At 38.2% G+C, this 14,049-nt stretch overlaps 1 protein-coding gene across 1 annotated transcript in view; it reads right to left on the reverse strand.

The window, feature by feature from the left end:
• Positions 1-483: 483 nt before the first annotated feature.
• Positions 484-14,049, reverse strand: part of LOC306872697 (protocadherin-7-like) — a 34,928-nt gene continuing 21,362 nt past the window's right edge. Inside the window, exons 3-4 of the mRNA XM_079421448.1 lie at positions 4,153-4,351; positions 484-3,462 (exon numbers count right to left, since the gene is read on the reverse strand). Of these exons, the coding sequence (XP_079277574.1) occupies positions 2,960-3,462; positions 4,153-4,351 (702 nt within the window). The 3' untranslated portion in view covers positions 484-2,959. The remainder of the gene's footprint in view (positions 3,463-4,152; positions 4,352-14,049) is intronic.

Raw genomic sequence — 14,049 nt, forward strand, 5'->3', positions numbered from 1 at the left:
GGATAGTCCACTCAAAGTTAAAAATTACACTACGCCTAGTCCACTGGACCGCCACTCCGCCATTGAATTATTGAATATCAACAGCCATTCACTGCCATTATAAAACTTGGAAGATTTTTTCTTTTCTTTTAAAAAAAAAAGTAACTGTGATTGTATTTGTCTGAAAGAAGACAGTCATATACACCTAGGATGGCTTGAAGGTGAGTAAATCATGGGGTAATTTTCATTTTCAGGTGGACTACCCCTATAATTACTAATCTGTGACATAAAAAGTTTAATACAACAAATCAGAATTATGTTAAATCAAGAAGTGAAAGTGTAAAAATAGAGTTTCAAATGTGTTTTAATTTAACATGAGATGTGAAGTGTACAGCATAAGGAATGAAATTGCTTCTCCTACCAGCAGGGTGCAGGAGTGCAAAAGAAACATCCTTATCTTAATGTTCACGTATCAATATATGCACAAAATGAATCAAAGCAGAACACGGTTTAAAGGTGTTTTAATGTCAAAAATCAAACTTTTACATGTCACATACCAAACTTTCAAACCATTCCAACCCCTTTTGATTTGTTATTTGTCATAACAAATGCAATGAACGCATTAACTCCATGAGAGAGAGCGTCAAAAACTCCTCTTTCACATAGCATAAAAACAGAGAAATAAAAAACATTTTCCTCACAGGTGCAGGATTAAAGACCGTCAACATGCCTTTCAGGTTAAAGTTCAGTGGTCATTTCTCTACAGGGAAGCAGTAAAATGGCGGATGTTCGGCGAGTACATGAGTTCAGTGTTTATCTCATAAAAAAGTTCAAGTGAATGTTACGCTTTAAACACAATGTTATTTTGCCCTCCCCGTCCCTCCCCGTTTTGCAGTGAGTGAGTTGAACTGTTAGGTAAACGTGCAGTAAAAAAAAGAAAGAAAGAAAGAAAACACACGGTTTCATATACATAGTCCGTTATGCACCCCATACTGTACACTATTAACAGACTGCTGTATAACAGCATATTTAGCCTATAAACCTGGCAAAGGAAACACGGCATCTTTAGAGACAGATTCCCTCTTCTTGAGTCCTCCGGTTTCACAAACCCTGTATAGGCCAGTTCAGTAATTTCCTCTCATCCAGGCACTGAACCGCAGGTTCTGGGCTAGTCTTTTTCAGGTAAGTTTGTGCACCAGTGCTTCCAGTAAAACTGGAATAGCTGGACAGATTTTGGCATAGATGGACTGGAGTCCACCAGTCCCGCTCCAGACCCAAGGCTGTTCCGTGAAGTGAATGGGATGAGTCTGCATTTCTCACCGTGGGAAGCCAGGAAACACGCACACTTCGGACACCATCGACAGGTACTGTGAGTTTGAAAAAGGGAAAAGGCGAGAAAACAGGCTCCCCAACAGTATGGCCTTGTGAGGACAAATTCGGAGCGCAGACTAAAGCTCAGCGTTGATAATGAGCCGAGAACACACACTGAATCTCAAGTTTCCTGAGAGTTGGTGAAATACATGTGAGTTTGTTCTTATCAATCAGATTGTACTTACAATGCATATCAAGAGCTAAAAAAAAAGCCATTCCTAAACTCAGTTTGAAAATTCCAGAGGCTTGATGAGATGCCAAGACCTGGACGAGGCTGCCGTAATATTAACAAAGACTCATTAAAATGTCTTGATTTGTTTGAACTGTAATTCAGGTATTTGAACAACTACGTTGTGTGTGTGTGTGTCATTTCTGGCTAAATTAAAGATCTAGCTCTTTACCGACCTCGCTTTGCATTCACACACACACTCCCCTCTCAAAGAGGTTGTATCCTCAGAAAAACAACAAAATTGGATTCTTATTTAACAAAATAAGTATTAGCTTATCCTCATGCAGTGTTGCCTTTAAAGAAATTTGGTTTAAATATGAGCTACTTAAAAGGGATGAGATCCAGTATATTTGTCGTTTATAATATAGTATAGATGTATCTAAACATTGTTTAATGCCCCTGTGTATGCACTTTACACAGATGATTAGTTATTCAAATACACTTCAGTGTCTTATATACTAGTTGAAGATCAAGCAGGCAAAAATGCTACATCTACTTTCAAAAAACCGTTTCTCAAAAAAGCCTCAGGTATGCCAAAATGTCCATTTATACAGTACATACACTTTTACACACACATCTGCACTAAATGGATATAGACATGTATCAGTGTGTGTGCGTGTTTGTGCTGTGTACAGAGTATGTGTTGCATGATTTAATTGGCTGATTTCGACTCTGAGATCTGATGGGATTGTAATTTAACAGTCATTGTGATAATTGCTCCATTACAGGAGCAATGACATAGCGAAGAATTCAGTCTGAAAGTTTTGAAGCACTACTCAGAGCCGTAGTATATTCCCATATTTGTTAAAAAAAAAGAAAAACAAGTAGCTTTACAAATTATAAAAATGGATGACCGGACCTTTTTTTTTTTTTTCTCTAAAAGTCGGTGATGAAAGCATTTACATGTCTAGTGTTTACCATGTGACTGTAATTAAATAACCGTATTGGCTCAGCAACAGGAAACTAGTTAAGATTTAGATGCCGCTGTCGCCCTATGATTGGTTACGATTTCCTTTTTCACGATGCTACATGGTTTTATTTTCATGAAGTGCCACAATTGGATGAAACGAGAATCCATTTATGTGGTCTGTGACTGGATTATGTCTATCAGTCCCCACATCGCCCCCTGTCTGTGGGAGGCCTAACATGCAAATGTTTGCCATTGACAAAGTCTATCCAAGTTTATGAAAGAATAAATGATGATTAACTTTTTCTCCTCAACTTTGATATTTTGCATCTAGAGAAATGAACAGATGATGAATTTTTGGCAAGGAGAAGATGCCTGTTTTGAACAGGTATGCGCTAGTCTCTCAATGATCCTCCTGCTCGATGCAGTGAAGTTACTGTGGGCCGTCCCGTGGCACGAGGGCTGCCTGCAGCTCACAGGTACACTTCCCTGCGTGACAGAGTGAGGCACGAGGTGGTCTTATAGTCGCCCCCCGTCCTCGTAAGCGGAATGACCTCTGGGGGGTGTGAGTCTTCTTCATCCGGACGACGGCCAAAGCCGGCGCTGCTGAACGTATCGTAGGACGCCGAGGTCATTTTCCGGTTCAGGAGATTGCGGTTGTGGTCGCCCATGTTCCTGTTCCGGTCCCGACGGCTGAGCGTTCCGAGCGGATCTCCGTTTGCGAGTGAATCCCGGACCTCCTCGCTTCCTCCGCTGCTCTTATCCGTGCCTCCATCTCCGTCTTCCTCTCGGTCGCTGTCGTCCTCCGTGTTGTTGTTGTTATCGCCGGGCGAGGCGAAGGTGGACAGTTGGGGTGGTTCCATGCGTCTACGTGGTGATGGTTGTACAGGCATCCAGCAGGTGTCAGAGTGACCAAACTCATCACATTCTCGTGTGCACTTTCCTGTCAGAGCCACGTCAGGGAGATGCCTGGGGTCTGAGGAACAGAAAAAGAGGCAGTTTTAGGATGTCCTGTCAGGGAACTGTCTCTACTGAAATATGTGTAGGTCATAGGTCAAAATTTTTTGCTCAGACTGTCAAGTTTTAGACACTCATGATGCCCCTGGAGAATAAATGACTCTGTCTGTCTACAGTGGCGCCCAAAGGTCTGGGACCAGGTTCATGTCAGTTTGAGTATTGCTGTAATATACTACAAAGAAGAAGGACAAACCAAAACGGGAACAAGCCAAATTAAGAAAATTTTTAAATGTAAATCTTTTAATTGCTGAAAATGTCATTTGTAATGACAAGACCGTGGTATAAAATAAGAATAAAAATCTAAATAAAACAATTGTCACTAGTGGACTTTTGAACATCACTATACACTATAAAAATACTGTAAAATGCCACAGTAAAAAAAACTATTCCTTTATTATATACTGTGAAAAGCTGTAGTACTGTAGATCTAATGGGACATTTTAACTAATATTAAAGTAAACACTGGTAAATGCACAGAAATATATATATATATATATATATATATATATATATATATATATATATATATATATGTATACTGTATATTGGGTGAACTATCCCTTTAAAGCAAAAGAAGAACCAAAATAACATATGAGTCATTTTTCACTAGCGGTCTCAGACCTTTCCCACAGATGTTTTTTTTTTTTACCATTTTCCACATGCTCCTCTTCGCCTACGCTCCCTTCTGGTGTCGTCCTTTCATATCCATCCTCAGGCAGCGGTAAAGATCCCAGTCTGGGTCCAGAGGAGCTCTTGCTGCTTGGGGTCTCAGAGTCCTCCACTCCACTATCATAGCAGCCTTGATCAGGAGCCTGACTCACCACAGAAAATGTCACTCTTCTGAGGGGCTGCGGAGAGACATGGGATTAAAACATGATAGATGACAGTAGGCATTACATCAGTGAAGATTATTTGTATATGACCTTTGTTTGATCTGATTTCACAACGATCTCTCTTTGATTTGATAGATAGATAGATAGATAGATAGATAGATAGATAGATAGATAGATAGATAGATAGATAGATAGATAGATAGATAGATAGATAGATAGATAGATAGATAGATGATAGAGATAAAAATTCTAAAATGACTAAAACTTGAAAAATTTCAAATATTACAATTAAAAACTCTAAATATTAATAACAACTACAATAGTATCTCAATCATACTAATTTGACACTTAAACTTCAGTTAAGGCTCCGGTATACTTGAAATCAAAGAATGAACAGGTGTGACACAATTTTGAACAAAATCAGGCCAAAATAAAGTTTCAAGTAAGAAGAAAGAAAAATAACTTAGCATGAGTCTATCAGGGCCCCTAGTTGCAGTTTTTCATCTAATATTGATATTTTATTTTATTTTATTTTATTTCCACTTTAATGCAGTTAATTAAAATGTTTTAATACTATTAATTTTAGCTTAACCCTGCGACCATAGCATAAGTTTTGCATTGGAAAGCACCACTCACATTTTCTCCAGAAAATGTAAAAATATAGTTTCAGATTTAATAAGAAACAACACTTTTTATTACACCCCATGGAAAACTTTATGGCATCTGTTTTATGGCTTCATCTATAGGTGTGACTCCATCTCCCCAACCTAATCTCACACTAGCAAATCAGCACATTCAAAGTCTCAAACAAAATCATAAAGTCCCATTGAGGCTGCCCGAAACCGAAAGGAGAAATGAACGGAAAGTCTAGCTATCCAAACGAGTCTCACATTGTCCCTTCAGTGTCTACTGGAGCAATGACTGACAGCTGTTAGGAGAACTGCCTTATGAGAAGCACATTTTTATGCTCCGGTGTCTGCCTTAATCAATACAATGTGAACAGAGATAGAACTGGAGCGAGAGCGCGCGTTAAATGAACAGAGTAATTAACTGATGGTTTCATTTTTCACTGGGGGGAAGTGGAATTGTAACAGAGAGGAGAGAGGGTGATGAATCAGACTTTATGGGTGTCAGGTGTCAAATGTAGCAAGCGACAAATGAACATTAATAGAACAAATCATCTGTTTTGTCTGCGAGCCGATGTCTTACATGGTTCATACATTTGAGAGGTTTTGCAGGACGGTAAGCCTGATTAGAAAACAGTTTTTGTTTTATAAAGTGGTGATGAATGATGAGTCAAAATGTTTTACGCATATGAGAGGTTACTCCACAACAAAAACATACTGCAAGTTTCACAACTCAAATCTAACTCCCCAGTTTAAAATATGAATCATTTTTTCCCACAATGATGAAATGCCGGATTTGAAATAGGGAGAATTGATTCTCCTCAATATGCCGCTTAACATACATCATCATCCTATGTAATCGAGGAGGTGTGTTCTAAACAGCTCATGTCTGTCAATCAATCAAAAGAGCAAAACTGCTGTTAGATAAAGACTTTTAAATTCAGATGTTGTTGTATACTTCCTAAAGGTCTGAACTTTACAAATTCATGGCATTTCATGAAAATGCCATACATTTCAAATGCATTTTTAATGATATGCCTGAGCGACTGAAATATTTTTGTTTGTTCTTTACATTTCACAAGGGGCTGCTTTTGTGAATTATTCTAAACATGCTGCTGGATTTGCACAAGACCTTTTATTGAAGGACACGGCAGTACCAAGCATTTTGTCCTTGGAGGCAATGCAGGTAAATACGTTTATTTTTAATCTTAAATGATGTTTGTAATAAATGTCAGTGTTTAAGTCTCCAAGTGTATCATTGTTTGAGTGTTGCTAATAATATTGGTACATACCTGGCTGGACCTGAATACTTGAATATTTTATAGTTTATTTTAATATTTTTTGTTTTTATATTTTATAGTTTATTTTAATATTTTGCGAGTTCGAGCCCCCGGCCGGCAGGAATTGTAGGTGGGGGGAGGGAATGTCCAGCGCTCTCTCCACCCTCAATACCACGACTGAGGTGCCCTTGAGCAAGGCACCGAACCCCCAATTGCTCCCCGGGCGCTGCAGCATGGCTGCCCACTGCTCCGGGTGTGTGTTCACGGTGTGTGTGTGCATTTGTTCACTACTCACTGCTGTGTGTGTGCACTTGGATGGGTTAAACGCAGAGCACCAATTTCGAGTATGGGTCACCATACTTGACAATACGTCACTACTACTACTACTACTACTACTAATATTGCTACCCTTCACACAATGTGTAGTTAGTGTTTTACTGTTGTTGTTACTGAAAATTGTTAACAGTAACCTGTACATATGCATATTTACAAAATATCTTCATGGAACATGATCTTTACTTAATATCTTAATGATTTTTGGCATAAAAGAATAATTTTGACCCATACAATGTATTTTTGGCTATTGCTATAAATATACCAGTGCCACTTATGACTGGTTTTGTGATCCAGGGTCACATTTCTTCTGCCTTGGGTTCAAACATACGGCTCTATCACAGTACTTTCCATCTTGAGTATCAAAACACACAACATGCTATAATGGAGGGCATAGATATGGCGTGATGAAGCCAATCATAGCAATGGGTGTTTACTTCCGATTCTGCAAGAGGTAACGCCCCTTAAATTGTGTGTGAATAAAAAGGAGGAAAAATGTTTAACTTTATAAATTAACCTTGAGAAACATAATATAAAAATCTTGTAAGTATTCAGTATATAGTATCAATTTCAAATGAGTCCATGTTTTATCTGGAGCATAAAGCGTGATAATTTGATGCTAATGCTCACAGTCATTCCTAGTAGATCCTTGAATCTTTAATATTGTCTTTGTACATTCCACTGTTGTGCACTTTTCTCTGTGTGCCTCTCTGGAGGCACATAAAGAGATGCACACACATACTCTACTCAGCTTTATGTTGAGCCAATCAATGCAGTGCCCTTGACCCTGGCTGGAAGTCTCAGTGGAGCGCTGTTTTATTGAGCCATAATCCCCCCCCCCCCCCCCCCCCCCATCGTTTACTAACTCCACTCCTCACTTTTCTCGGAATTTCTGCCTTTCAATTAACACTGGGGATCTCCTCAGGTCTAACTCATACATCGAGCGCAGCTCTCCTGGACGCTAGAGAGACAAACATTGTGCGCTTACAGATACATTATATAAGTGGTTTCTCAACTGGTGTGTAGCGACCCAATCTGTTCTGATTATAAACAGTAGGGGAAAACAATGCTGAATGGAAATTATATAATGCAACTAACTATTTAATCATATTCAGTCAGTAATAAACAGCCTTATGAATGTTCACTGGCAACATCAACATTTATATTTATGCATTTTGCAGCTACTATTATGTGAAACGACTTCCAGTGCATTTAAAGTATGCTTTTTTCAGCTCATGCATTCTCTGGGACTTGAACCCAAGGTCATGACCTTGGTAGGGCCCTAAGAAATCCCCTTTTCTTATCAATACTTGTATGCTATGAAATGTGTTTTATTTCTACACCATGCATGCTCTGCTGTCTGAGCTACATGAATGCATTTCAGAATCTGTTCTACAAATAAAAAGCATATACTATAAAAACTCTACTATATACAGTATTTTGGCCCAAAGTCATCATAATTCAACGAAACCCATGCTTTCTATGAGAACTGTACACGGTTGACTCATTTGACTGTATGAGGGTGGGACTAGAGGCTCAATAACATGGGTGGGAATATAAGCCTGTTTGCTGCATTGTCTTATCTACACAGTGGAACCAATCAGATTATGGCGGATTTCATGTTGAATTGCCAAGCACTGCTGGTTTATGTTTGCCACTGTATACCGATCACCCAATCCCGCATTTACACTAACGGCTTCATTTGATTTGTTTGATGAGGATTAATTAACTTCATATTTAAGAACGATATCAGCATTTAAATCAGTTGCTAAAGACAGTAGCTCATGAAGAACATTTCAGAACATTGTGGAGCATCGGTTTATCCACACAACTGCCTGAAGGGTTTCTATAAATTACCCACTGAATTGAGTTTCACCTACTCATTTTTGAGGTTTCATAAGTAATGTACTTATACAATAGGTTGCTCCAAATAAGCTGCACAGAATCAATTTTAGTTGAATATTCAGCTTCTTTGTGTAATTAGCCCTATTATGAGAGTAAGAAAGCAGCTAAAGGTTTGTCTCGAGGTTTGTCGCAGTTTCCCTGACAAAAAGCCTTGCTAACCTGTGGGTGAAGGTCTCTTATAGGAAGGGGGAAACATCACAAATGAGATCTCTTTAATATCTTTGTTTGTCTTAAGTGAGTTTAAATGGTGAATAAATGGAGTTGTTACTTAAGTCTCTTGCTTCTATTAATTTTTTTTCTTTTCCTTTGAATAAAGTCCACTGTAATCTGAAGTGGGTCTTTTCTAGAATTTCAGAAAAGGAAATTAAATAGATTTCAACATTTCAACTCATATAAGATTTTCTTCTATTCTTATGTCAAAACTTGTCCAATTTTATGTCTCTTTATGAGGATATATGAGGTCTCTTTCTAAAATTGAGGTTACGAAAAAAAGCAAAAAAAAAATTAAACTATTATTTAGCAAAGAGGCATCGTGTTGTTCAAAAGTAACAGTAACAATATTACAAAAGATTTCACATGAATGCTGTTTTTTATTAGAATTAGAATGAATGCTGTTTTTATTTTTTCATTACTATGATATCTGAAGGATCATGTTACACTAAAGATTGAAATAATGGCTGTTTTGCATCACAAGATTAAATTACTTTTTAAAATATATTAAAATAGAAAATATTTTTTTTCAGTTGTAATAATATTTCAACGTTTTAAAAACATAAAAAAACACATTTTAAAAAATCTTTCCAACCCCAAATCTTTGAACTGTAGTATAAAGAAGAACATAGAACTTAATTCTCTTCTGTACCATAAAACATTTCAGTAAACATTTAAATAAAATGTTCCTCTGGGCTCATATATAATGCATATTTAGAAGCTGCACCTGTATATCATGTCACCCTGCTATCTATGAAAAATAGGATGTTTTACAGTATACTAATTTGAGTTTGCAGCACACACGCTATTCCATATTGTCGCAATATGATGCGGCATAATGTTTGCGTGGGAGACAGAAACTGAGAGCGCATCAGTCACAGAGGTTAAGCTTTTGGCTTTGTGGTTGTTTGTGTTTGTGAGAGAAGAGTTTAGTTAAAGACACAGAGGTTTGGCTGTGTGAATGTGTGTGAAAAGCAGACTCTGGCTAAAGTCACAAAGGTTGGGCTTTTGGATGTTTGTGTGTGTGTGTGTTCTTGGGTCTTGGCTGGGGTCCAGTCAGTGCACCAGCAGCAGAAACAGAGCTGATAGAATATTAATGGACTTTGACGGCAAACATTAAAAACCAACCCTTTAATCTGACACAGGCCATTTCCTTTCCCTTTCCAGCATGACATCCAACTGTGTCTGTGTATGTTTACTGATGTGACTGTCTGTTAAACCAGGTGTGCATCACCGCCTGCCTGCCTTTGTGTGCATGTGTGTGTCCACATCTACAGCGGTGTGCATGCACATCTAACAATCTTGTTTGTGAGGTTTCAGGCCTGAGTGTGTGTATGTGTGTCTGCTTTCCGCAGTCATCAACATAATTAGAGAGAAACACTCTTACCTGACGGCTCAAAGGAAATTAACGAGGCCTGATTAATTAGTGCTTAGCCTCTCCTCTGCGTTCCATGACTCTGCATATTGAAAGGGCATGCCGCATACAATGAATAATTCAGGCGAGCTGATTTGGATATGGATCTATAGTGTGTTCCAACTAAGTACATTCAATTAGTGACATCATTCAAACAGCACAGAAGAGACCAGAATCAGTTTTTATTCACGATTAGTGTGCACAAACTGTCCTGTTAACTATTCTGCATATTCCATTGCATTTTTGTCCGAATTATAATTTTTCTCTTCTATTAATATTCTTCTCTATTCTATTTTGTTCTCATTTCATAGAAAAATCATCTAGGGAGCAAACGTTTTCAACTAAATCTCAGATTTGCCCAGATAAAAGTTTTAACATGAAGTCTTCATAGATTTCAATGTAAACTCAAACATTTTTCATCAAATTCTTCCAAAATAGAGACCAAAAAGTTTTAGTTCTCACAAAAATGACAACCCTGTCATGTTTTATAAGAGAACCAACGGCGTGATGCATCTCTACTAAAAAATGAATTTGCTGATGCATTCAAGCCATTTTAGCTTGCTTCTACAAGTCTTTGAACTTTTTTCTTGTGACTTGAGTTTCACAAGCTCTTACCAGAGCAAGTACTGTACCAGGTGAGCTACCAAGCAGGTTTACTATGTCAGAAAAGCCATATATATGGAGCTGGTTAAGTGCTGCAATTAGTTTACAAACCATGCACTATGGTAAAAATGTTTTGAGGACATAACATAGTATTGTGAACAGAACCACAAAAAAATGTCTTTAGTAGATGATCTACAACTGTAATAATAATTTGTAACTGTTTTACTGGCACTGATGGTTATTTCAGGTGGAAAGTGACTTTTTCCCCCCCAATGTGCCTATGTTGAAATGGTTTTCGTCTTGTTAGTGAACAAAATGAACTGGGGCAGCTTTATGTGTCAAAAGATTTGTATACTTGTTCTTGTTGTTGTTGTTGTTTTAACAAATCTGTAGTGCTAATGATTCAATGACTCACTCACTCATAATACACAAAAATAAATTCACTTGTCACCACCTACTACTAATGTATTGCACCTATTATATTCGTCTATGTAATAGCATATCATGCAGGAGAGACAGCTAAACAAATCAATGAAAGTGGATCAGAATGAATCTTTTTTTGAAAATTGCTCCTAAAAATTTATTTTCTGTTCAGTGGAAGGAAGAAAGTCTTAGGGGTTCAGAACAACATGAGTGTGAAAAAAGGATTTCTTTTTCTACAGAATGTTTTTTTTTTGTCCTGAGCTATGAAAGAGCCGCCTGTAAGTAATAAAGTTTTATTCTGGAATAGCAGTGCTTGCCCAAAAGGCAGCAATACACTACACAAGTATTTACAAATGTGGGGCTTAAAGGCATTAAAGGAGGATGTAAAATTGCACTCACATAGAGAGACAATTTGCCGTTGTTGGTTTACTTTAGTTTAGCATTCACTCATATGCCTGTCCTGTGGAAAACAATTTCACTCGCCTGTGTGTAACCACAGCAAACACTGACAGTTATTAATACAAGCAGGTGGCAAACTGACAAGCGTAAGTTTGTGTAGGACAGAGACAGACGGACAGATGCACATATCATTTACAATTTCCTGTACGTCTCCTGCTCAATGACATGAGAAGGATAAGTGAACATGTGCGCCGGACTGGCGTTTCTGCGGCGGGATAAAGGTCACAGAGATGTGTATGTGTTCTGCAATAGCGTGACAGATACTCCCGATGATCATTCTGCACCACGGCTCGCTCTGACTGCAGCATTTTACACTAACGCTCCCCCTCACTCTTTCTTTCGGCTCTCTTCCTTCTCCCTTGTTTCTCCTCTTTATCCGTAACTCTCATCCCTTTTTCTTCCCTCAATTCCCTTGCTGTTTCAACCTCGATCGGTCATTCAGCCCACCTTAAATTTTCACATTTTTCTCTGTATATCTCTCATCCTTTCTCTCTTTCTCTTTCTTCCACTCTCTCAGCTCCAGGTGATTTACAGGGCTGCTCAGCAGTATCTGAGTATCAGCACTGAGTCTGTGTGAGGAATAATAATCACCATGCAGTGAAAGAGGCACTGCAGAAAGAGAGAGAGAGAGATAGAGAGAGTGAGAAAGAGAGAGGTGGAGAGTGTGTCGTGAGAAGAGCAGAGAGCAAACAGAGGTAAGAAGTGGTTGCGCTAGAATACACACACTCACACACAAACACACACAGATATACAAGCATGGATTAGCGCACATTAACTGTTGCAGTGGGGTCATTGACTGACTGCAATACAAAGTCACGGAGAAAGACGGGCACCAGTGCCCCTCAGTGGACAAAATCAAGCAATGTCAATTTCTCAAGCATGCTGTGAATGGAATGACATCAGTGCTTTCCAACATACTCTTTAATAATAATATTGTGCCTCAGGTCTGCCGCATATATTTCGATTTTTGCAAGATTTATACTATTTTTAAAACTTGTTTTTTACATTTTTATTAATAGTCTAGAGGGGACAGGAGGGGACTAGAGAAGCAGAAAACGGATAGGGATTGAAGATGAGCAGAATTTGAAATCTTGGATCATGCGCACTCTGGGATCAGAATATTAACATTATACTAAATTTAAAAAGAAAGAGATTCAAGATTCAAAATCTCCCATGATGTCAGCATAGTATTTGCTTAATAACTTCCTAATTAGTCTATCCTTTCTCACACTGACAGCATCTACACTGGCAGTAATCAATACAAAATTTTTTTGATTTAATTGTATTGATTTAAATCCAACCAACATAATAATAATAATAATCAAAAGTGACAGTAAATACATTTAAAATAAGATGTTAAAAGATTTCTTTCACATGAATGATGCTCTTTTGAACTTCTTTTGTGGGGGTTGTAGATTTTGTCAGGTTTACCTCACTTAGAGGTACAAATTGGTCCCCAAAATATGGTTAAGTAGGTACACACACACACACACACACACACACACACACACACAGTAGAGTAATTTCCTAGAGTAACATTGCTTACTGCCTTTCCCACTGGCTGTTATATATACATCACATTTTATGTTATATATCACATTTTACATTTTTGTTTAAGGCTTTTATACACATTGCGTGACCTTACAGTGAGTTTTCACCATTATAATTAGTTTAATGAAGCCAGAAATCTGACTTCAGTCAAAGCGCCACAGCTGAGTCAAAGTCAAACAAATGTAAGCACTTAATTCCTAGAGGAACCAAAGTGCATCGTCTGAAGCAAAGCTGTTTAACCAACCACACGGCGTTTGGGACAGATTAAGCTCTTGAGTGGAGGGCAAACTAATCCATACGTGATTGGGCTTTGACTGAATGAAAGATAATGATTAGGTGCATGTTTGACAGACGTCTCTTGTCTTCCTGGTTCGTTTCACTGAGAACAATGCTCACTTAATGAGGGTGTCCTGATGTTAGCAAGCACTGTATGTGGAGGTGATATTTATGGCTTTTCCCTCATCATCGTCTCAGACTTCCACATAAAAGTCTCCATTGTGCTTTATGAAGTAAACAGGATGCTTCAGCTACAGCCTTGCCTTCATATGTGTGTGTGTTGCGCATAGGAATTTCACATATGTGTGTCTGGGCATATATCTATGGTGAGACAGAGAAATTTAATGAATACATACTTGTGACGAAAAGCTACACCCACACACACACACACACACATGCACACACACACACACACACACACACACACTCACACCGTCCCCTATTGTCCATTTTATACTGACCAGCAACCAAACAAAGCAGTTCTGTTACAGACAGCACAAAAAAATACATAATGAAGTGAGTAAGGATGTCTTGCAATGTGTGTATAATGAGCTGTATAAATATGTCCCGTGCTGGATGAGTTATTTTCACATGCTGATGAGCTCATGTTATATAAGACAGCATTTTTAATCA

This window comes from Barbus barbus, assembly GCF_936440315.1.
Source record: "Barbus barbus genome assembly, chromosome: 7".
Classification (NCBI taxonomy): Eukaryota; Metazoa; Chordata; class Actinopteri; order Cypriniformes; family Cyprinidae; genus Barbus; species Barbus barbus.